The sequence below is a fragment of the Passer domesticus genome, chromosome Z, assembly GCF_036417665.1.
Source record: "Passer domesticus isolate bPasDom1 chromosome Z, bPasDom1.hap1, whole genome shotgun sequence".
In the NCBI taxonomy this organism is placed as follows: domain Eukaryota; kingdom Metazoa; phylum Chordata; class Aves; order Passeriformes; family Passeridae; genus Passer; species Passer domesticus.
Window position 1 is genome coordinate 43,291,792 of NC_087512.1, and position 24,984 is coordinate 43,316,775.

Sequence of the window (24,984 nt, forward strand, 5' to 3'; positions counted from 1 at the left end):
AAATAAAAACCAGTCTCCCCAATTCTTCACCCTCTGTTTTATTTAATCCTGATACGGAGATGAGTGATTTACAATTTATTTTGAGCCATGTTAGAAAATGGAAGGGATGTTGGCAGATCTCCCAAAATACATATGAGTGGCTAAGGAACCTACGCTACTATATACTGCCACATAATATTTCCAGATGAAATTATACCTTTACAGCCTAATTTAATCCAATTTGCGTCTCATACTTCATCATATTTTTTTAATCTCAATGTACAAAAATCCATCCAGAAATATGTAAAATAAGTTGATTTGGTTCACATTCTCTTGAAATGTCCTTAGGAACAAGGAATGAACAACTGCCAATCCTGGAATGAAGCAGAATTAGCTTTGAAACACTGTCAAAATGTGCACATTGTCCTCTCCTCTGAAATCAGTGGGTTTTAGGACCCAGTGAGAGTATGTTAGATCATTTGTGCAAAGGAGAAAGACACCAATTGAGGCTTACTTGAACATAAAACTGGGGAAACTTTACAAAGACTGACTGGACTGAGAGAAGACTTGGACTGTGCTTGAATGTTTTATTTCTATTCCAAAGCAGACCTAAGTTCTTCTGCAGCAAACGCTCACTGCTCTGCACTGGTTTTCAGTGAAACATTGCTCAGACACAGAGCTTTTTAGTCATTCAGGTGCTCATTTAAAGGAAACAAGGGAAAATAAATTATCCTTAAAGGCCTAGCCCAGCTATTGTCCCCTCTCATCAACTATCAGAAGGCTAGCTTCACTTGTGGGAAGAGACTTGCAACATTTTTATAAATGAGCTTTATTAACAATACCTTGCTTAAACTGGTTTTGTCATTGGAGACAGAATCATTTCTTAGGACTTCTGGAAGATTCCAGAGAAGAGGATGACTAATACATTTGGTACTTTTAAAGTGGCTTTTAATTTGGGTATTCTTAAAGCTGGTTATCTCCATGCCTGTTTTGGGTCTACTCCAAAATAAGAAAAATTTTTAAGATGGGAGGTTGCAAGCAAATCAAAATAACTGAAGATTTCTAAAGCAAAGAAAGAAGGTTGATGTGATGGAAGGGCTTAAGAACTGTTTCTAATGATCTCAACAGTATGCCCAAACTTTGAAGTAGAACTGTCCAGTGGTTTTTGGTAACAAAACCTGATACCTTACTACGACACAGAAACACCTGAGATAACAGTCCAACAAGTTTTGCTTCTATAGAGAATTTTGTGCCCATATTAAAAAAAAAAAAAAGAGAGAGCAAATGAGGCCATTTCCAAACTAGATATGCTGGAAACTAATAGCGGATTCTATACCAGTGAATAACTTAAGAACATGGGGCTCTTTTTCTTCTTCCTTATTCTTTTTCTGAAAGAAATATACAGTTCTTTGGTGTAGAAATGTTTGAGATGTGATTAATTACTTCCTCAGACAGATATTGCCTGTGGCTCTGCAAAGAAAGGAAGGAAGTAACTGGAAGTCCTTTTTCAGCAAGAAATTAACCTAGCACTGGCACATGAAAAAAAAACCAAAAAAAAACCCAACCAAAAAAAGCCCCTCTTTTATGTCTGTAGCCTTAAAGGCTCAAACATAACAAAAGAGAGAAGTGGGACCAACTTGCCAGGCAAACAAGCCTATCAAATGCAGTTAAAAATTAAACATGGCCCTTTTTCATCACAATTAGTGTGTACTTCAGTGTGACTAAAACAACTGGTAGTAATACAGTGCTACTGACAGGAATTACTACTACAATATTTTTTTTCCCCAGAATAAATATTTCACCAGTTTCAGAAAGTAGCAAAGAGTGGAGAAATGGAGTATACCAAGTCTTCTTTCCAAATAGGAGGGACTTAGTCCCATGCTGATGATCAGTAGCAAGGTGGTTACATATGCAGGGTTTTACTGACTTATGGACAAAATTTAAAGGAAGATTACACAAAAAAACTCATAATATGCACAGTTGGGATACGAAATCTAACTAATATTCAGGAGGATCATAAGGATTAGATGACCTTGGATATCTATGCGAAGAGAAACTATATCCAAAGTACCCCCAAAATTCATGTTCCTTTGAAAGAAAAACTGCAAGAACATCTGGTCAATACCACAGCTCGGTAGACTTCAACATGTACTCATTAATGAAGCTGACATTATTATCTGACACTTCTCTTTGAAGAAGAGTTGACTACAGCAGTGCATCCATAAAAAGATAAATTGAGTACACAGTAGAAAAAAATATTTTTCTTTAGGTAGAATGTCCCGCTTTAGAAAGCTGCACCAAATTGCAATTGGAAGCACAATTAGCAGTAAATATGTGCATCTTCAGATCCAAGAATAGCATTTGAATCTATAGTTTTAAGTGGTAAAGTGTCACAAAATTTAGGTTAACTAATAAATAACTAGAAATCCTGACACTACAGTCAGGATTAATGCTTTGGTTTAAAAAACCAAAGCATTAATTCACAGAGCTGCTTAAAAAGTATGTATTCTTGTGTTGTAATGGGCTAGATTTAATTACCTCAAACTAAAGACACCTATACTTAACATTTACCTGGAGATGCTAAGAGTGGCACTGTACAAAATAAAATAAATTTCATGGAAACCATTTGAAATCAAGTATGCTAGGAAGATTATAATAGCACGCTGTGTTTGGATTAAACATCTAACCCCTCCATGTGGGTGGACTCATGCTTCAAAATTAATTTTTATAGACTCCTTTAACCTTGCTATCCCTTGGAATCAGAAGTGCTAATTCATGAAAGGAAGGCTGCCTTCCTTATAGATTCATATAAATAGACAAATATAGGGAACATACCATAACAGGACTTTGCTGGTCCTTTCTAAAGAATGTTTATACTTAAGCAGGGTGAACAAATTACAATTAATTTTACCTTTAGGTGTTGGAATTGGTCTCTCAAGTCCATCCATATGACCTAAAGGATCATTTGAGTCTGGAATTTCCATTTCACCTACAAAGAAAAGAAGATTTTGTTGAATTGAAGTGGTGAGCTAATCTTTCTGTTAAACACCATTAGAACAGTGAGTTCAGCACATTCTCTCAGTCCACATTCTGCCTCCAGAGTTGCACATGGGAAACACAGCACACAGGAAACACATATTGACAAGGTCAGGATTTATCCATTGCGGATTAGAAAACGCTACAATAACTACTTTGTGGACTACCTGGTGTTTGGCAAAATAGAAAGCATTAAAAACTACATTCCAGGTCTTAGTAGATACAGTCCACACATTTTTACAAAGAATGCAAGGATTTCCTGGAAGCAATGGTGGCTTAGCAAATTAAAAAGTACCTGAGCTTTACTGATAGCCTTAGTTACAAAATGACATAAACTTGCTTTTAAACTTGCACTACGGTAATTCAGCATCCATCTCCAGAGGTCAGACTCATCATTGCTACTGACTTTCTTATTCTACTCTCAGCCTCATCCCTAAAAGATATCTTTAGAAATGAAACTATCATAACTGTTTTCCAAGGATTTCAAAGCATGAGGAAATGGATAGACATCTTCTGTATGTGCTCCTTTTTTTTTCTGTCTAATATATCAGTACAAGCTAGCACACTGCAGACAGTACTTTGAAGTTCCTTTGAATTTGCAAGTCTTGCAAAACTCCAACCATTATATATCACCTGTGTGCTCTCACTTTTAAAAATATTAGGTAAGGAACAGAACTGAAGTTCTAACTCAGATAACAGTATAGATGTGATTTGACTAAAACAGCTTCTAAAATGATACCCCCTATTTTTTTATATTTTCTAATTTATATTCAGTCATCCAAATTCCTTACATCCTTAGCATATCACAATGATATGTAAATCTAAGGTCATCTAAGATCTGAAGTGAAAGATCTGGGATTCATTGTAGGTCTGTTAGGGGTTTTCATGGTATTGTTTTACGTGAAATGAAGCTAGAGAAAAGACTCTCCTTCTTCTTTTTGTCCCCATTACCCTTTCTTCAAACTACAATACCACTCTGAATGTAAGTAAAATATAAATAACCTTATCCCTATCTTACACCGTATTATGAAAGAAGAAAATAATTGAGACACTTTTTTTTGTTTGTTTATTCTTTCACCCATTATTTGAGAAGAGATTCAGCTAACTTGCCTTTAACTTCATCAAGTAAAACACAGAAATCAGAGAAATTCTCTACAGCAGGCTGGGTCTGAAAGTATTTCTTTCATCACAGTACTGTCACTTGTCACTTCTTCATCTCTCCTTTTATCTCCCATTGCTCCAGGTTCTTTGCCTGGCAATAGTACAGACTCCACTTCATTTGTGTGCTCAGACACCACAATTAGAGTGACGGTAAAGGTGGTGTTGTACGCCTGGTAACACACTCTTTCAATTTGGAACAGCTAAGGCTTGGGCAGACATCCTCCATCTTCTGCCACTCCCAGCACTGGCCAGTGGAAATCATAGATAATATTCACCTGCAGACTAGCAGGAGAAATGGAGATGGGTGGCCAAGCTGGCTATTGCCAACCTTGCCATTGCAAATCCCAACATGGTGTGTCTTCATACCCCTGCAGGCATGGTATAGACTTAGCACGTGACTTTTAGCTGCACAGAACTTTTTCTGATCTTTTTAATTCAGGGTGATGTGGTGAAGGCATGACAGGCATATTCTGTCAAATTTCAGCAGCGATACATCACATCTTGTCCCTACCAAGGGGCAGCACGACAAGTTCACCTCTATCCCTTGCTCTTGCTTGAGCTTCTCTGTGTAACACAAGGGTTTAGAAGGGGCAGCAGCATTTACTGGCCACAAGGAAGACAAATCCAAGATGAGACAGCCAGAGCAGAAAGAAGAGTAGGAAAACTGGTCAGTTTTTTAGTCCACAAGTACCTCTTCATATCTTATTCTGGTGATCATAATCTACCAGTATTCACAGAGTGGAACATTATTGCAAAACTGTTCTTAAGGTTATTTGATTGCTTAACACTCAGCTATCCAGACTCCAGGTTGCTTGAGAACTGAGTGGCACTTTTGGTTTAATACCACATCTTCAACTTTAAAATAGTTGTTTCCATTTCTTCAGTAATCTCACTGACTCACAACTGAAAAAGACATTAGACGTTCAGATAAATGAGCACAGAAATGTTTTCCTCTCTCATCTCTCCTCCCCAGGCCCATATCTCTTAATATTTTTAAGTTTTTCAGAACAAAAGTGGAAAGAAACAAAAGCATTTGCTGTTTTGAAAAAATTCCAATAATAGTCTTATGTGATTCACTCTTTTACTTGATAAGTTTCAGTCTGGAAAAAACATCAGTCTTCTTATGTGCTTTTCCAGAGAACAATTACAAACTATAGATGCCACCTATTTTCAAAATCTCAAGAACTAAGCAAAGTTAAAATTAAAATCCTTTGCGTTCTCTGCAAATCATAAATACAAATCAGATCTGTCACTTGAACCTGCTTTTATGAAAGAAACGTATATTTTCCGTAAACTGCAAAATTCCACTTCAACCACATTTGTGATGAATTCCTAGCTTTAATCCTAAAGTTTCTCTACTACAACTTAGAACACAAAAAGTTTATTATCAATTTGAAAAATTAAGTTTTTAACACTATAAAGACAACCAGAAAGTCACTACAACAAAATAAAATCTTTTATCTCTTGTGCTAAACAGAATTTAAGTATTCTGAAGTCAAGAACTTAGAGCTGCATATTCATCTTGAATGTTATTTTCTTTTTATTATTTTCACTGCTTTCTGGTTTTGCTCTAATAATACAGCATGTTTTTCCTGCCAGGAGTGAATCCATGGTGTTTACCTCAACACCTAGCAATTTTTGGGGGTTTTTTTTCTTTCCAATTTTCCTCACCATAGTACACATGGACCCTGATCATGTCCCATCATCAACTCTCTGCAGTCTTATTCTTCTTTGAAGATGTCTACACAACTATGCTCCTGTCTACTCCTGATTTTTAACTCCCTTTACCCTCTTTGTTTAATCAATATTTCCATAAGGGTATCCCATTTTGCTTTTTTCTTCCTGCTTCTGGTATCTTTTTCTGGAAGATTATTCATGTGCTGTTGCACTCCCTGAAGGGGAAAAAAGTCCATGAAGTAATTTAAGGTGCCAAATTTTCTCTGTCAGTTTTCATCAGTAAAAAACTAGTACTAGGAAAAACATAATTGTTCATTAAACTGGTGTTAGATGTCCCAAAGATATCAGACAATCACACAATTTTTTATATCTCTAACAAATGCAGGACTGTCATACAACACTAAGAAAAGAGGTAGACTTGCAAAACACAAAACTGGAAGAACAGCAGCAATCCATTATACAGTTGTTTTTAAAAACTGGTAAGAAAGTAAATGCTGAATAACTGAACCTTACATGTGGTCTTACCAACTCACTCTGGCAGTAAGTATGCTCTCATTGTGTGCTGTTGAGGCTCTCTTACTTCAAAAATGGTACAGAACAGTTGGAAGACTTTCAGGGAATAGAGAATATTTACTCATAAACCAGTTTTTGTACTGCTGCTAGGATTTGTCGCTCTGCAAAGGAGATGGCTGAGTTCAATGAATGTAAAGCTCTATGGAGTCATGAGAGTCTACAGAGTGGATGGACTCTTAGTAAAAATGGCAGTGCTAGAAAAAATAGCAATAATCAACTTCAAAACAAAGATAAAACAAGGGAAAGTTTTCTCAGAAGAGATGTAACTAGACTGAGTGCGGAGTTCAGATGACCTACAGGTAAGACTGGACAAGTTCAGTGAGACCTCTCTCACAGAAATCCTGTGTGGGCATATTGAAGAACCCAAGTTGAAAATGGCTGGAGGCTGGGCAAATACCCAGCATAGTGTAGTACTATGTACTTAGATCTCTTCTTACACTTTTACTTCAGCATTGCCTTTTTTGCTGCCGTCAGAGCCAAGACAGCACTGCACAGAGTGGGAGTGCAAGGTAGAAGAGATCATGAGTGCCCTGTTCTCCTTCCACATTGCATGACCAGACAAGTCTTCAACACAACCAGAACTCAGCCTGAATGCCAACGGCCAGATGTCCCACTTGCCAGATGCTAAGGAATACCTTCATAATCCTCTTTTCAGGGAACACACAATCAAGTAAAATGCAGATGCTGTAAATAGTAAATCTTTTGAACTGCTCACACACACAAAAATGATCTCTTAACTTTTCAAGGCAGTAAAGCAAATCATTTCAACTTATGGAAAATCCCACTCCAAAAGAAAACTCATATTTAAAACAATACAATAATCTATATTTTTAATGTAAAAAATGCATTCAGTTCCTTTGACTTACATAGTGAACTGTAGCAAGGAAACAGGTGATACAGAAAATTCTTTTCCTACTTGTATATAAATAATTGTCACTTTTTTTTTATTTCTCCTGAATATGAGGATGACTTTCTTTCTGCCAAGATTCAACACAGGCAGGCCCACTGCTCTATTTTATGCACCAATGACCAACAAAACACAGGAGCAAATATCCAATGTTATGGGGGCAGGAAGGCTCTTTTACACTTTTGAAAACTAAATTGCCCAGCTGATCATCAACTCACAGGACACACACCACTCATCATAAAAGAGCTGATTTTTTTTTCCTCTGAAATGGTTATGACTTCGCAGATCATTCATTACTTGAGCAGTAAGAGCAACAAACGGATTCCAAAATGCTCATGGCCATAAGCAGACATCAAAACAACACATTAATCTACATCAAAAAGCCAGTCACAAGGAGGGGGTTACCATAATTGATACCAGGAACAAAACAAGGCCTCAGCCTCACACAGAAAGAGGAAAACAGTACTCAGGTATTTTCAAACAGAGTGGGCCTGATTGATTTAGAGCAGTTAAGGGCTGGCTGATGCAATACCATGCAATGTTATTAACTGTCTTTCATTATTTGTAGAGCACAGATGAGATCTTAAAATATGAGAAATCGCACTAACATTTCCTATTATTTGTTAAAAAGGGTAAAAAAAGGTGTGCCAGAGAATTATAGAGCTATCAGCTTAACTTCAATTCCTGGAAAAATAATGGAACAAAGTTATTTTTAAGCAGAGAGATGAGTAATAACTAAAATAGAAGCCAACGGTGACTTGGCTGACACTGATTAGAATCAGACATAAGTCAACAATCGCAAAGTACTGCAAACAAGGCAGATTTCACCCATAAAAAGCAGTAATCTTTCCCATTCATTCAAAGCCAGTAAGGCCCTAGACTATTTTCTTTAATTTTCTGTGTTCCATTTCAAGATAGGTAAGAATAAAAATAAAATACAATAGCTAGCACTGTGAAGATGGTCTACAAACGTGACTAAGAAAATCAAAAACATAATGATTACAAAGCCTGCTTGATCTGAAGAAGATTAGCTATGCACTGAGAACAAGTATTCTTTAAACAGAGAGATCTCAGTAGATGAAATTTTCTAGTGTGGCAGATTTGGCAAGTGTCTAATGCATATGGTACTGCACAGGTAATAGAACACTTCTTCTCCCAGATGAAGATCTTTTCCAATCTTATGAGTCTATGAATGAACCATCCCTCTACCATTGTATTTTAAATCCCAAAGCTTACAAATAAATCCTTCAACTAAAAATTGAACAGCCCTACAATTAGCAAAAGTGCAGATTTTTGTTCCGACATTTCTTCCACTCATCAATAATCCTGTTTCTGTAGCTGAAACTATTTTCAGATTTAAACATCAATATGCAACCTTTGCTTCCTGCGGCTGTAACCTTTTACTCGATTTCTAACTTTCTTCCAATAACACAAAACTCCCAAACTCTCTCTCTTCAGCCTAATACCCTCTAATATTCTGTTCTTTTCTTCATAAAACTTTGTTGACCTTCTGTCAATTACTAGCCTCTGGAGCTCCCAAACAAAGGGCCCACTGTACCCTTTGATTCAGCTGCCAATCTGATTACTTTGGCTGGGGGAGGCAAGCTGCTTGGGTTGCTGAATCAGGGTCTTTCATTGAAATTTCTCTTTTCCAACATCTGCAGCCCCTGGCAACCAATTGCAGAGTGGGCTTGGCAGACCTGTAAAGGGTCGTGAATAGGCTACAAAAGATGCAGTTTGTAGCTCAAAATCAGTGCACCCCTTTCATAGTGATGGCAGATTAGAACCTTCACAGCACACGTTCCTTAACTGCTGCAGCTTCACATAAAAAAAAGCTGAAGGTGGGGGAAATAACCTTCACTTTCTCTTGCAGTTGCTCCACGGAGACAACGGTGAAGTTGTCTGCAAAAAAGTCACTTCTTAGCTGGCTATCAGGTCGCAAAGCATACTGTTCACAGGTTAGCATGTTAACTAATTAAATGTGTGCTTTGGCCATCCAAAACTCTTCCATATTACCTTCAGCTAAATTCATAGTAATAAAACATTCTCACCACGAGACTATTAGAAAGGGAGTAACATCTTCTAAGCCTGCTGTTATAATATCAAAATAACATTTTTAAAAGTATATTTAAAGTAAAAGCAACAGCAGCCTAAAAGTAATAGAACCTTCAGAAAGCTGGTCCATAACACAGACAAAAAACCTTTTAAAAAGGCCATGGTTGACTTATACAGAATACATTCCCGCAATTCATAAGCATTCCCTGTTAAAGAAAACATCTTTCATTAGCATGGATTTTCCCCTCTATAAGTTTTTTTCTATTTTACCTAATAGCTATGTTGAAATGTTTTCATTTCAGTTAGTATGAGGAAAAACATTCTATTGCAAAGTGTGGGAAGTACACTACAGGACAAAGGCAGACACAAGGTTTGTGATCTGTAGCAATAAAAAAGAGTATCATTATTTGGATGGAAAACACACCAATTTTAAATAAAATTTTAAAAACCCACAGACATTAAATCACTTTTATTCTGCACAGTGAAGACTCATTTCTCAAGCACATGTTAAGAGAGATTCAAAATCTTGTATTTTGTCACTTAAAGGCATAAAGAAGGAATCTGCATATCACATTAATCTTTGTTGCTGTTAATGTTTGTTCACAGATTGATCCAAGACAGACTAGTAGTCTGTTTCAGAATACTTGTTGTTAAGTGCATGATGAAAAAACCACTTCATAAATTTCACAATGTTCCTGCAGGAACTTCTTCTTTTAATTAAGAAATCCTTATTGGCCGACCAATAAAACCACTCTAAAACATGGTAAAAAAGATCAGTTGGTCATCAGCACAGAACTACAGAGAAAGACTGATTCTTGATTTTCACACAGAGCTGCAATGAACCCTCAATCCAGAAAAAAGTATACTGAAGATGCAGTTTATCTTCTTAATCATCAGCCAGGCGCCTTAGCAAGCATGATGAAGTCAGTGTGAGAAGAAAGAAATCAGATAAGTCATTTAAAATATTATTACCAGAGATTCAAATGCAGACTTCAATGGATACCTTGATTTATTTCAACACCTCATACTGTTAAAGCATATTTTACATTAACCACACAGCTGCACTGTCAATCTTTATCCTTTCATTGCACAACTTTCATCATAGAGCTTAGCTATTAAATAACTTGGATTCTTCCTCCTGGAGCTCCTATTGGCCACTTAAAATGAGAGTTCAGAAATGCTAGTGAGACAAACCAGAGATAAAGATTTGTTCTGATTTCAGTCACAGAAGGAGCCTCATTAACAGTGAAACAGACAGAACGCATGGAAAAGAAGATACTCAGTTCAAGTCAATATTTTCAGTGTGCAGCGAAGTTTTGAAGATGCACAAAACTTTAGATTACAAATCATTCTATTAATTCACAGCCAAAACACTCTGATAAAGTTACAATAAAGTCCAGACCCTCTTATTTATAATGTAAAGTGGAGAACATTTAACAGAATGCAGCCTACATGATAAAGGAATATCCAAATCCTATTTTCAATTCTTAGCGCTTCCTGCAAAGTCCTGGCCAAGTCACCTTAGGCCAGATTAGTAAAAAATTTTATGCCAAAAGATGCAGACAGATGTCTACTAGGTTTTCAAAAGCATGTGGGCACCTGAATCTCATGTCTGCAGTAAATATGCCTTAATCTTTTGTACCTCAGTTGCCCAGAGGCTGAGAGGGGAAAAGGTTAGCTCCCTGATGTGGTTCCCAGTGCAGCTGCATGAGTGTTTCAGTCAGCACAAAGAAAGGAGAAGCATGGAACCAAGAAACTAAGACAGAGAAAAGGAGGAAGCGAGTTTTTTTGAAGACTGTTGTGATTTATACCACTACAAATCACCACAGAATTTCAGACAAATCTGTGACAGAGGAACTCCGCAGTCTCCCAGAACCCTAGTTTTGAAAGAAAAGCAAAACATAAAGCACTATTTGAAAACAAATTAAAATAATAAAACTGTTCTGAGTGTTTAATAAGTAAGAATTAACTCTATGATATTTACACTGAAAAACATCTGAGGTTTTTTAAGACACTAATGGATTTCAATGTAATTTCTAATTTAGCAGAAATGCAACTAAGTCTACTAGTGATCACAAACATAGCCTTTCTGTACACTTGTATGCTAAACACTCAGAGACAATATACCAGGGAACATATAAAAGCTTGGAATCATTGGAAAAAAAAAACCAAAAAGTAATTATGGATTCCATAATGAGTGGTATTTGTTGCTAGTGTATTATTCTTTGGGGAAAATAAAAAAAAGAGTAAAGCAATTGTGGGTACATTCCAAAGCTCTTCACCACCTCAGTTGTAAAGTCACAGTTTAAACACAACCAGTAGAGGTTCTGAACACACCTGCAGTAGCTCAAAGAACACCAAGCAACATGATAATTATCCATGGCATTATTACATGATTGATTATTTTACTGCTTCTGGCTGTGAAAACAAAATAATCTCAACCAAAAGGTTGAAAATAATCATGATTTATGAGTATAACACTCCATCAACCGGGATAAACAATGATTTTCACAGTGCTCTTTTTTTCCTGAAAGAAAAAAAAAGGAGTAGAATCCAAAAATGCCAGTCCTGTCTGCAGCCTTAGGCTGAAATATTTAACACTTCAGTTCAGGAAAATACCCCAAGTCAGAAAAACACTTGAAAATGGGCTTATTTCTAAGCCTCTTAAATTCTTTCCTATATTTGAAACAAAGCAACAATAATAATATCCCTCAGCCTTAGAGGCAAAATAAAAACAGCACAGATCACAACTGAGTGTAACAGAATACAGTAGAACATACCACCTATTCTAATAATTAATCTGACTGGGTTGACAACAGCAGAGGAACTGTCATAAGTGCAAAAAAACCTTCCTACAGGTTGTTTAGTTTCCATTCTGTAATTGTACTTCAAAAGCAGGAATTGCAGCACCAGTCTTTGATGGTAGGGAGGTTACAGCTAGCCATTCTCCTCTATGGAAAATAGTGAGAGCAAATAGTCTGTTCATATTAATCAGAGCACTTTTCATATTATTTATGGTAAGTATTATAAACATCTCCCTGACAAAAAGGATACCGTGAAAATCAAAGAATAATTAATTCTCAGACACTAGGAGCTGAAACCAGGGCACCTAAGCATAACATTTGGGTTATCAATACTTTAAGAAACCAAGGCTGGCAAGTGAGCCAATGATAGGGCCTTATTCATCCTTCAATAAAATCATTAAATAGATGGTCATGCTCTCTTCTACCACCAACTATCACAAATAGATGTCCATGGTCTTACCTATCACAAAGCATCAATAATTTTTTTAAGACCCAAACAGACAGAATACTATATTGGCTATCAGAAGCTTTACCTAACTACTTGGGATTCACCTGCCATAAGTCAGAGCAGAATGGAATTTTACAAAATTCCACTGCTAGAATTAACATCAAATACTGTGTTCAGAGAGCACTTGATCACAAGTAATGTTTACTTCTTACTATTGGTCTGGATCATGACCAGTAAAAAAAAAAAGTTAATTATACCAGATTCAAATGTTAGAGAGGGCAAACTTCTCTTCCTCAGAAAGTATTTTGGTTTTTAGATCAAGAGTTTAAAATTCACAATTTCCCACTGGAAGTTCTCTTCATAATGAGTAATTAGCTATGGTTTGTATACATAGAAAATATTAACTCCTCTCCCCCAATAAACAGTACAGCTCCAATGGCCATGGAGCAAGTATGGAGAGAAAACATTGACATGCAGTTGGTGTGGCCAGGCAGGTCACGAGTGATCAGCCCTAGCACTTCTGACCAGCTCAAGTATTGCTGTGGCTGAAAATTACTGTGTGCACGCATGCATGTGCATGTGGGAATATTTGCCTCTGTGACTAGAAAAGGGAAGCAAAAGATAAGAAAGTGTGCCAGGGTGTAAAAGAAACTAACACCTGATCTATACTTTAGCCATTGAAAAATGCAAAACAGCTATTCTAATTGTAAGTTTTAAGATATGTTATCCACTTGTTTAGTAGGCTTTTCTACATTTCCTAGTACGGGGTTATTTATTTAAATACCACTACTAGTAAAGTTTAAGTAATACTTATATGTCTTCATTTGAGAGCAGATATCTAAACCACAGATGATTTCTGTTGACAAGTTTTGTCCAGTCCACATTGGAAATATCTTCTTCCTACTGCATCTGTTTGACTTTTTGGATTACAACTGAATGTATACAGTGAAGTCATAATAGTTGTCTGCTCTGAAACAAACTCCCATTTCTCTGCTTTTGTTTTAAACTACCTTTTCTTCCACAGAGGAATGAAAAAAGCTCAGATGCTAGGTGGACTTTGATATGGTTCCTGTCTGTTATTTAATCAACAGAGCTAAGCAACAGTCTTCTGGACAAAAAGAGATGGCATATTATTTGCTTTTGTTCTTCTCAAGGAAAACAATAAAACAGGAGTGGAGCCCTGACGTGAAAAAGAATGTTTTCAGAATGCTTCCTGATGTGGATACACACTGTTGTCAGTGAGTGGACAGTGAAAGAACTCAATGAAAACTTGGTCAGAGTCCAATAGACAATAGTCAACATGGTCATAAGAATGCACAAGAACCCCTTTCTGCTGCGCCTGCCTGAAAGCAAAGCAAGGAACAGCTTCATTAACCCTGCAGTGCAGACAACCCAGGCATGTACCCATTAGCAAGCAAGCTCAAACCACGTAGCAGTTTGCATCCAATTCGTCTGTTTCCCTATACAGGAAGGAATTTCCTGAGCTCCCACTATCATGCTCATGACCCAGTTTATTAACTGTAACTGGTCACAAGATCAGACAAGATTTAATGATTATACTAGTATTTTGCTTCAGCTGCAACATTCAAGGTTGCCATGCTGCCATTTTAATGTTCTGAAAGGAACACTTGGGTACAAGTGCAGTGCACTTTCAAAGTTTTATCCTCTCCATCAAAAAGCTCTGAATCTTACATCTCAAACTCTTGTTGTTTTGCAACCTACAATGCCTGCCATCTTTTTGTTACTCTGACAGCAGGACTGACACTGGTTTTTGTTCACCACGTGGTCAGCCTTGCTTCTATGTCATCAAAAATACTGTGGCTGTAAAACACATGTTTTCATGACATGGAAGTGAGAAGAAATTTTACATTCCAAGGTTAACTCATGGCCCAATGCTGTAACCTCGAATTCATACCTACACACTGAACAAAACTTGTCAGAAAGTCACATACAACCACAAAGAAATTTCATTAGATATGTTTTCAGAAATGGACTCACTTGAAATGATAGCCTCTTATTTTGAGTAAATGCAACAAAAAGCTCACATGTCTGATCATGCAGACATGATCATTGGTGGGAGTGGAACAAGCTGTGTGGAAGCAAGAGAAGCTACCACTGGAAAATTGGTTGGATCAACCCCTGAAGTGCAAAGCACACAGAAGACAACAGCAACTGCATTCAACTGCCAGATATGGTGGTCTTAATTCCTATCAGCACTTCTGATCCATAATGCCAATTCTAGTAAGAAGGAAAGCTGCTAGACACAGAATATATCTGACTGCACAACAATCAAAGCAGCAATTATAATGGAGAGTAACGTTAAGAAATTACATGATTTTAGATACTTGTAGGAATCTGAGAATTTGTTGATAATAAAACAATAGTGAAAGCATCTCATTTTGTGTGATGTAAATGGAAGTAACATTTGCATAGCTGGCACTTACTGTACAATGTAAAGACAGAAAACTGCTAAGCTTAACAGGCAACTTCTTAAATGGCAAATGCTCTTCTTTAGTCTCAGTACTGGATATTTTGTCAAATACTAAGTGGGTTTTCTCTGGTTTAGAAAAAAAATGGAATCAAGTATTTCCATCATTCCTAGCACATGCAGGAAAAAACACTTTCTCTGTGCTCTGTGAAATTCCCAGGTCTGGCTGGTACAGAGCCCATCAAATAATCACCAGCTTGTTCTGCACTCCTGTGCAGGCTGTGATCTGCGGTATTTGGCACAGCAGCAGATTCAGAGAAGGAACTGCCACAGATCGAGAGGACAGCATTTTGAGCTCACTATGGACAGCTGAGGGGCTCACTCAAGACTGGGAGAAACCAAGCTGTAGCAGAGACAGTGGCATGCCCAGTCAAGCAGGATGGAAGAGGGAAACTCCTAACCGTACAAGACAGCTGGCTGGCAGAATGACTTGAAGACATTGTGCATTTCTTGTCATTCATGTGACCATTTTGCTGCCCACACAAGTCAGAATTCAAACAAGGTGAACAGTTGTTTCCTATCAAAAGTAGAAGACTGGCTGATATGAAATAAGACCAGTCGCCTGAGTTTAACCTGGCAAAGGGTCACACAATAGAAGTAGTTATCTAATAGTTGCCCGGGGGGCTCTGCTTCATTTGTGGTAAATAACCTTTACATGACAAAAGACTACCATAAAAATTAGCAACCACTAGCTATCTTTGCTAGCAGACACAGAGATGCCATTATTTAAGTGGTCAGAGTCATCTGTCATGTTACCTAAGACAAGGAAACTTTATTACTTGTGCATCAGTTTCATGAAAACAAAGTTTTTTCTTCTCTAGTATTATCAGACATTAATTTCTCAGCACTTACCTCTAAAAAATGTTTATATATTTACAGCATTTTTTTATTTTGTGAACATACACTTTCTCTTCCTCAATCTGTGATTTGTGAGAATATACATCTTCCTACAAAAAATTCAACTACAGATAAAATTTTAAGTCTTGGTGGTGTACCTGCATTAGGTAGCAGTTACTGTGTTAAGTAATTCTATGGAAGGTTATTTTTCCTGACATATATGCATGTTCTCATGCTTTGGGAAAACATTTAGGAAACTTTGTTCAAAGCAGCAAGTGAGATGCTAACCACAACCTGACCATTAGCTGTCTGCTGTGGCACTGAAGAAAAGCATCTTTGAAAAGTCTGGAGTGGTTATTTGCATGTGCTGCACTTTCTGTTGGTAGATATGAAATTAAGAATACAGAGCAAAAAATCTCCTGCAGATCCTTTACTATGTCCACTACCTACTGCCTTCCAGACTTACTACAAAGCAGCCAACTTGAAAGAGACTGGGTGATTTACAGTCCAGCTCCATGAATGTAGATAAGATCTGGTCAAAGATCTAAAACAAAACAAAGAACTCTGTATTACTCTTGGAATGGATTCTCAAATATTTAAAACTACTGTGACCCAGAAAGCCAAACGACTGATATATTACCCTCGACCTTGTCATTCTTGGCTAGTCTGTTTTGCTCTGCTGTCTGTATTCTGCTTTGTATATATTAATCTGAAATATCTAAACTCTCTCATTTGACAAAGTAAGCACTGTAGAGATAATTGGTTATTAAGTGTTCTGCCCAGTTACTTGGCTTTCTACAAGTATCTCCTGACTATGCAATACAGCAGAGACATTTTGTTAGCATCACAAGAAGAATTCAGAAGAAAATTATCATTTCAGAAGAAAAATATAATTAGAAAAGCCTATAGCAATTCCTTGAAGAATAGTGAAACCAATACCTAAAACATATTTTCAGAATATTTTTTTCATTTTGTATATCGATTCAATGAAATTATATATTATTTATATTTTCTCTTACTCTGAAAAAATGTACAGTGAATTAATTTATTCATCAAAAAAGAAAACTATCTATATATTTATAAATATAACAATCTTGAATAATAGTAAATGCTAGGCAAACTGAAGGAAATCTTATTTATAACACAAGGTAAATGAACTCCATTTCTCCTTGTGTTTGTCTCTCTAACACAGTGGTAAACTTGCACATGTAAACTTAACGTGGCAACATGAATATAATGAATGAAAAAAAACCCCATGTATATAGAAGAAATAAAATGGACTGCATTACATAACGTTTCTCCTGTTTTTCTCTTGTTGTTCATGAAAATAAGTATCCAACAAAACCCCAGCCTTCCCTGAAAAACTTGTTAAAGAATCTAAACTTCACACCTCATGCAGAAATTGGAAAATAAGTCAGAACTGCGTATCTGGCCCTGCAATTCTTGCATGTTTAGAACTGCTAATAGGAGTTTGAGACAAGAACAATTAGAGATGGAGTCCTTAATTGGCAAGAAACGCTTCTCTGGGTTTCCCGGAAATGGTCTACAAAATGGAAAAAGTAAGATTAAGTTACAATTATGAAGAAGGACATTCACAGACTGTAAAGTTCAGCTTTGAAGAACACATATCCTGGCCACAGCACTGCCACTCAGCTTTTGCTAGTCAAAGAAGGACTGAATTAATTTACCATCATCCAATTTCCCACCCACCAATTACCAAGAGACAAAGGCTACCTCAAACTTTCAAGCATTTGGCTTGGCAGGAGTTTGTGAAATTACTTCATATACAAAACAAGTAGGATACATGCAGTATTATGTTACTGTAACAAGGCTTCTAAGCAGATTTTAAGTGACCTTATTGGCCCAAGTCATAAAATGGTAATCCTTAGTGGACTTAAAATTCATGGAGAAATTTGACATAAGCAACAGCCTCTCACTGCTGTATAGTTAGTAAAAAAGGCTATAGCACATTCTGATTTATTGCATTCTAATGCCTTTCAATTTATTTTTTAAAAGAGATTTCTAAGAATGTTATTATTAGAAACTCAAACAGAACTTCAACTGAATAGCAACAAGCAAACCAATAACCAAACAGTGTTATACACACTTTGCTTTCCAAATAATGAACACAGGACTCAACACTAACCTCAAAGTGCTAGCATATCAGCTACAATCATTGTATCAGCCAGATCATCATAAGGTTCAACTATGTCAGTTCACTGCAAGTGCATCTAATGAGGTATATTCAGCAAAATTCTTTACTACCAGAATTCAAGTATTATTAAAATACCTTTAGCTTTCCCACATTCCAGTGACTAAATTTTCAAAAATAAATGCTTAGGGGCACAGAACAATAAAGTAAGGTGAAGCCTTTGTGTTCCAGCATAGGAAGAAAGAAACAACATCTGAAGAGACAGATGTGAAGAGACTGAAGAGACTCTGTGACTGGTGTCACCACCAAAATGTGGGGGTCTCTACAAGCCTAGGAGCCAGAAAAGGAAGGTCAGAGAAAGCACATTCCCCCTGCTCCTCCCCAACCCTCGTAAGCAAGGCTGACAAACTGGTAACAATAGCGGAAGAGGAGGCTAAGTAACTTGACAAATCTTTTGCCTCAGTTTTCACTGGCAACCTTTCTTCCCCCAACTCTTGAGATCACAGTACACAGGGAAAGTACTGGGGGACTAAAAGTTCCTCCCGCTGTACGAGAAGATCAGCTTTGTGACCACCGATGACCAACCTGCTTTAATTCTGTACTTTCTCTCAGTAACATAGCACAGCACCTTGGCAGTTTACAATTGCTTGTATGACCATTTTCAGATTAACCAACAGTAAAGGGTGTAGCCAGGTAAGGGTCAGCCTCTTCTCCAAGGCAAGGCATAACAGAACAAGACAAGATAGCTTCATGACAACATAGCTGCATGGGGAGCTTGAAGTTGGATATCAGGAAAAAATTCTTCACTTTGTGAGGGTTGTCAAACTATTTGAATGTGTTGTTCAGGGAGGTGGTTGAGTCTATACCCCTGGAGGTGTTCATTAAATGACTGGACATGGCACTTGACAAGATGGTGTTCAGTCATGGGTTAGACTTGATTTTGAAGGTCTTTTCCAAGTTTAATGATTCTATAATTCTTTCTACAGACATCTGTGTTTCTGTAAATATTATGGACAAGAGCCACAAAAAATGGACCATTCTCTGTGTATTTACAAAATTCCCAGGGGTAAGGATACATTTCACCTTGGCAGGCTTATGGTGAGTCAGCCCTCTCTCCCTTTCTGTCCAGCTTTCCCACTTTTCCTCCCCCTCTTTCTCCCTTTTTCCTCCCACCCAAGGAAAGTTCTTGATTTTTCTCACATTTTCACTTCACCAATTTAAGCAAAAGGAATTGCATTAACCATAGAGAAAAATATTTGTATTTACTGACATAGAAAGTTTTATTCTCACTATAATCAACAAAATTCTAAGGTGTGGTTAAGCCATTTTCCACTGTGCTTCCCTTGGACAACAGGTATGTAAGTGATTATCTGAGGGTAGAGGATAGAACTGGCCTGCCTCCTTTTATGTCCTTAGATATGGGGTCTTAAAGACTCAGATCTAAAGGTCTTGCATCCCTCAATTTTCAAAGCATAAGAAACAACAAACCTGTTATATTGTGATTTAATTAGATGCATAGGTCTGACTCAACTGGTTTTTAGAATTAATTTTAAATATTACCATGCCACGAAATAAATTTCCAGTAGTATTTTTCCCTCTCTTATTTTATCCAGGGAAAAGATGTTTATGACCAGACTTCTCTAAAATGTTGACTTGTTACTCATTAAGAAGTAGAACATTGGGCTCTGTTTACACTACTGCAAAGTTTAAGGCATTTTGCGGAATTTCTTCTGCCAGATGTTGCCCTGTTCAAAATTTGTACGCAGCAAAAGAAACATAACAGTCAAGTCCTGCCTTTTGGCAAAATGACAAAATAGACATACATTAAATGTCAGCTTTTTAGAGTTTACATCACTCACACCCTTCAGTCTACAAGGACCTACAAATTACAGCTGTCGAAGTTTTTGCATAACCTAAACTTTCAGCTCTAGAGAACCATTACTTGTCTACATTTATTTATATTCTTGGTAATGGAGTGGTTCATTATTTATACTAGCTGTTTAAACAGTAACTGGGTTGTTTTAGGAATTGTGCATTTGTGCAGAGATGGGCTGTGCATTTTATGTGTCTGAAGGAAATCAAGATTCCTCGACAAAGAAAGCAGAACTAAAATTGTGCAATCATAAGAGTAAAACATTTTTCCATAAAATCTCTTGCAACAGTTTTGCAAAGAAAGAATGTACTTCTCACATCTACTAGTCATGTTTTTTGACTGCTAGGATTTAACATTTTTAAATCGATAAACAGACATTGCTACATTTTCAAGTCTCCTTTCATTTTTAGAAATGTGTAACTTTGCTCATGTATAAACAGCTCTGAAGACATGTTAAGGAAGAGTTATTACCTACACACACTGAACTTAAAACTGAGACTGGTGCTCTGCAGACCTTCAAAAATAGAAACGTGAACCTTTTCAAATAGGCAGCCTTTTGATCTTGATGATTCAAGAGTCCACAGAAGCAGAAACTCTTACATCTCTTATCTCCAACATTTTCAATGCATGTTTCCTTCAAAAATTGACAGCATCAAGAGAACTGATCATTATTTGTAAGCAAATGGAAACCTGAACAATGTGTGAATGAAAGATAGTATTACTTTGCAAAGAGAGCATTAACATAGGTAGGAATAACCTGCCTGTGCATAAATATGCACACAGGAAATATTAATTCAGAGTTTTTTCTTTACAGTCCCATTCCTCCAGAATCTCTTAAGCATGCACATTTTAAAACATATTCAACAACTTAGAAATTTGAGTAATTTTCTGAAAACTAGCTCAAAAAGTTAATAACACAGCATTCTGGATTTCACATTTCAGACCTTACACACACTTAACAAGAAGTTAAGGGTTTCATGATAAAACACTGGTAGTGACCACGTACCTCACACAAAGGTGAGTGTTTATGACCATGGTGAGATGGGATTTCCATTTCCTTTAATGAGCCAAGACATCAGACTCGCACTCTTAACTCACGCAAACACAGGACCTGCCCCTGGGACAATACGTCTGTTTCTGCGGAAGTGCAGGAAAGTATGTGTGGAGAAGGGGGCAGGAGGGGAGATGGGGATGGGGTCCTGTGCAACCAAACTAAGACAGAGATGGCTGAGCTGATCTTTGGGCCACAAAGAAGAGAAAGGAAGGACAACTGTGAAGTTTTGCATTGGGAGTTGATGGTGGCACCCCTAGGCAGCACTGCATGCATTTTTGCTGCAGAGGCTGACACCGTCAATAACTCTGATCAGTGCAACATACTATTTTCCAATTTGCTCTCTCTGGAACAATGGCTCTTAAAGGCAAAAAGCACAGTATATTTTTCAGAGCTGCTTGGGTTTTGAGTTTGTTGCGATGGCAGATGTGTGTTGCCTCAGCTTCCCTGTCAAAACATTTAGTATTGGCAAAGACTGCCAACTATACCAGAAATCATGTGCAGTATTTAAAGGCATTTTGTTTATTCACTTGCTTCTTCATGAAGTCAACAGACACATATCAAACTCACAACACGTGTGGGCAAAGTTAAAACTCTGCCTTTCCTCACTGAGAGGCAGAATGTGGTTTTTAGCCAAAGGATCACAAACCAGGTAAGTCTGATGGGACAGCAGAGCTTGGTTGCTGAGTGAGGAAGAACATATATGCCAGCTGTACAGTCCACATCTGGCTGAGCAATCACACTCTTTGTCCAGCAGCATGTACTGCAACTTCACTCTGGCAAACCAAACAGAGCAAAGGGCAGGAAGTCCATATGGAGATGAATTAAAAGACAAGCAGGATGGAGGGACTGCAGGACTCAAGAAAAACAGGTTAGATGTAGTGACATAAGGGAATAGGAAAAAAAGTTCCATCAGGGAAAAACAGGAAGCCAGCTGATAAACAGACTTCTAAGCAGAACACATATTCACATGCCTAGTATAACATAAGCTCCTTTCACCATACCACCTGAGCCTCCATTTCCCACATATCAGAGACGCAAAGGCTAAAAGTAACCCAAGTCTTGGAAAGCATTTTAGAAAACATATGAAACCATGGGTTAAGGCGAAAAATAAGATGTGGCATTTGAAATATAATCTGGAATCACAAATAGAAAGCTCTTGATGGGTAAGACATCAAATGCACAACTTCTTTGCACAAAGACAATCATAATCTGAAGTGCACATTTTCAAGCGCAGGCTGAAAAGATTGAATCTGCAGAAACACTAACATTGAGATGGTCTCTAGAAGAATACACTAATAGCCTAATTTACAGATGAGAATGAGATATGTTCAGATAAAATACTTTTTAAGTCCAGAAACAATTAAAGGTTGAATGGCTAATCCTCTTCCTGGAGCTTTTCAATTTCTTAGTATCTGTGAAAAGCTACTAACTGAAACTCATTTGTTGCAGCTGTAAAGTGCCATTAAGTGCCAGACTGAGTCACGTCATTAACTCCTGTTTCTGAAGGAACAGCTTGCTAATTCTATAAAGTCATTCAACTTCCGTGTAGCACATGTGAGGAAACATAAGCCAACCCAAAGCTTTCCCAGCCACTCTTTCTGAGAACAGTCTGGCAGTAACAGAACGAGAACCAGGGAATGGGGAAACCGCATATGGCTTTTATCTGATCTCTCAGCCTTTGTCATAAGGAATGTAATCTGCACATAGAAGAAACCACGCTCCAGTCAAAATGCTTGTTTATGTGTCTGCCTCAGTTTTAAGCAGGGTTTTAGCTGTAACCTACAAGTTCAGGAGACCTACACAAGTCAGTTGGTTCAGAATCAGAATAATGGAACTTATGCTGCTACAAAGACTGAGAACATTGTTTTGGATAAAACAGCCAGGTAGATACAATTGTTAATTGTCTTGTTTATACCGTGTAACCAAAATGCAAGAAGAGAGCAAGGAAGACAAAAGGATTTCAAGGAAGCAGAAACTTTAAATGGCTTTAATCCTTAGCAGCCTATACTCACCTCTTAACATAGAGGAAAGATTTGTGACTTATGTAAGAAACAGGTATTTACTCTTTTTTAATCAACCAGCCCAGATCTCTAAAGCTACAAATGCGGGTTTACGTGCGAAAAGGACTACAAACCTTCCCCATCCATTACAATAACCTTGCACTCCAGTTATTTTCTTTTGAAAAACAACTTTATAATAAGGAAGCAGTATATTTTAAACTTATAGCAGTGTGCCTCAAAGCATCTTCTTTCATTAATACAGTTTGTCATTTTACAAAAATATGTACTAAAGCTATTGTGCACAAAGCTAGAATGTAGGACTTGAAACAGAACAATCATAATTTTTAAAAAAATGTGTGCATTTCAATTCCAAATGAGGCACTAAATCAGCCAAAGCTTGTTTCTGATGGACTAGTGATAAATTATAGGATTTTCAGTAACTTCCAATAAACAAAGTGAATACTGTTCTTCACACAGAAACTTCTGGTTAAATCACACATGACATAGATCTGATATTCTTGCTGGAAAATATGACATTGTCTTGATTGTCAGACAGCCTTCTAGAAACACTCAATTTTCCAGTTTGCCTCTATGTAAGCACAGAGTTTAAAAGAAAAATTATGTGATAGAAGTCATAAAAATACAAAGACCTACCAAGCAACGTAGCTCTTGAAAGAGCTTTCTATACTCTGGATCAAAGGAGAAAAATACTTTCATAAATATACTGTGAAAGAAGGAAGAAGGATTATATGAAGCTGGAATTATTTTGCAGAAGAAAATGAAGCCTGTCGTCCTGTTCTAACAGGCTGTAAAGATGCCTAACACTAAAACCAGTGTCTCACCTGTAAGAAGTAAGAGTTCTGCATGGTCTTTGGAATAAGAGCTGCCTTGCAATAGTAAGCTCCCTAAATGTTTGGCAGGGAAACAGTACCACCTGCAGTATATGGCACAGCTTGTTTATTTGTGTACAAGGCCAAGATCACATACTCTTTGATGAAACATGTCTGTTTTAAACATGTATCTGGAGCAAAAACATGGTGTATTTAGTGCTCCATGCTTTTAAGTGAAAGTTTGCCATGGCAGGAGTCATTCACAAAATAATCTCAACTAGAACATCTATTTTATCATACAAACAATTCTCTTGTATAAATGCCACTTTGACAGAATAAAACTACATTCCACCCCGCATCTGTCTGCTTTCAAAGTGATGAGCAGAACTATGTTTACTGAAACAGAAAAAATCTATCATTCCTTTCTATTAAATTTATTTCCTACAAAATGGCACTTTCTCAGATCTCTGAGGGGTCTGGACAGGTAAATTTTTTTTAAACAGCTGTCTTTCATATCTTCAGATTTAAAAACATTTTGTTTTCAAACACCCTATTTCTACTTAAAGTATTTTATTCTTTTACTGCAAAGCAGTAACATAGTAAAACCAATTAATTTATGCTACAAAAATATTCAGTAGTATTTAATAGTTCAAGAAAAAAATAACTCTGAAGAAACAGAAGCCAAAGACAAAGGAACTGGAGCGAGCAGACTATTCCACAGGTGCACTGTGCGTTTTTGCTTCATTCCAAATTTCAGCTACTTCATTCAAAGCTGAAAAACCAACTGGGATTTTGAAAGCCAGGAAACCTTATTTTTCTCTTACAATCCATGAATAAAAATGAGGTGAGTGGCTGAGATCCAGGTTTAAAATCTCAAAGTCCATGGTAACGAGAAACAATCAGTTCAATTCACTACTATAGATAAAACTGTATTTACTAAGTCAATATGTTTCAAATTAAAAACATATTTTAGAAAAGTAATTTTCTCTTCCATATGAATATTAAAGAGATTTTATTTTACTGTGGTTTTTTTTTCAATCCTTGTTTTATACACAAATAGCACAACCATGGATAATAAATGCTTATACTAACATTGTTTAAATCTTGGAA

At 37.0% G+C, this 24,984-nt stretch overlaps 1 protein-coding gene across 2 annotated transcripts in view; it reads right to left on the reverse strand.

Annotated features, from left to right (window-relative positions):
* ROR2 (receptor tyrosine kinase like orphan receptor 2) overlaps positions 1–24,984 on the reverse strand; it is a 143,112-nt gene that overhangs the window by 41,274 nt on the left and 76,854 nt on the right. For both annotated transcript variants that reach the window (XM_064404153.1, XM_064404154.1), the window contains exon 2: positions 2,891–2,968. In XM_064404153.1, coding sequence (XP_064260223.1) covers positions 2,891–2,968 — 78 coding nt within the window. The remainder of the gene's footprint in view (positions 1–2,890; positions 2,969–24,984) is intronic.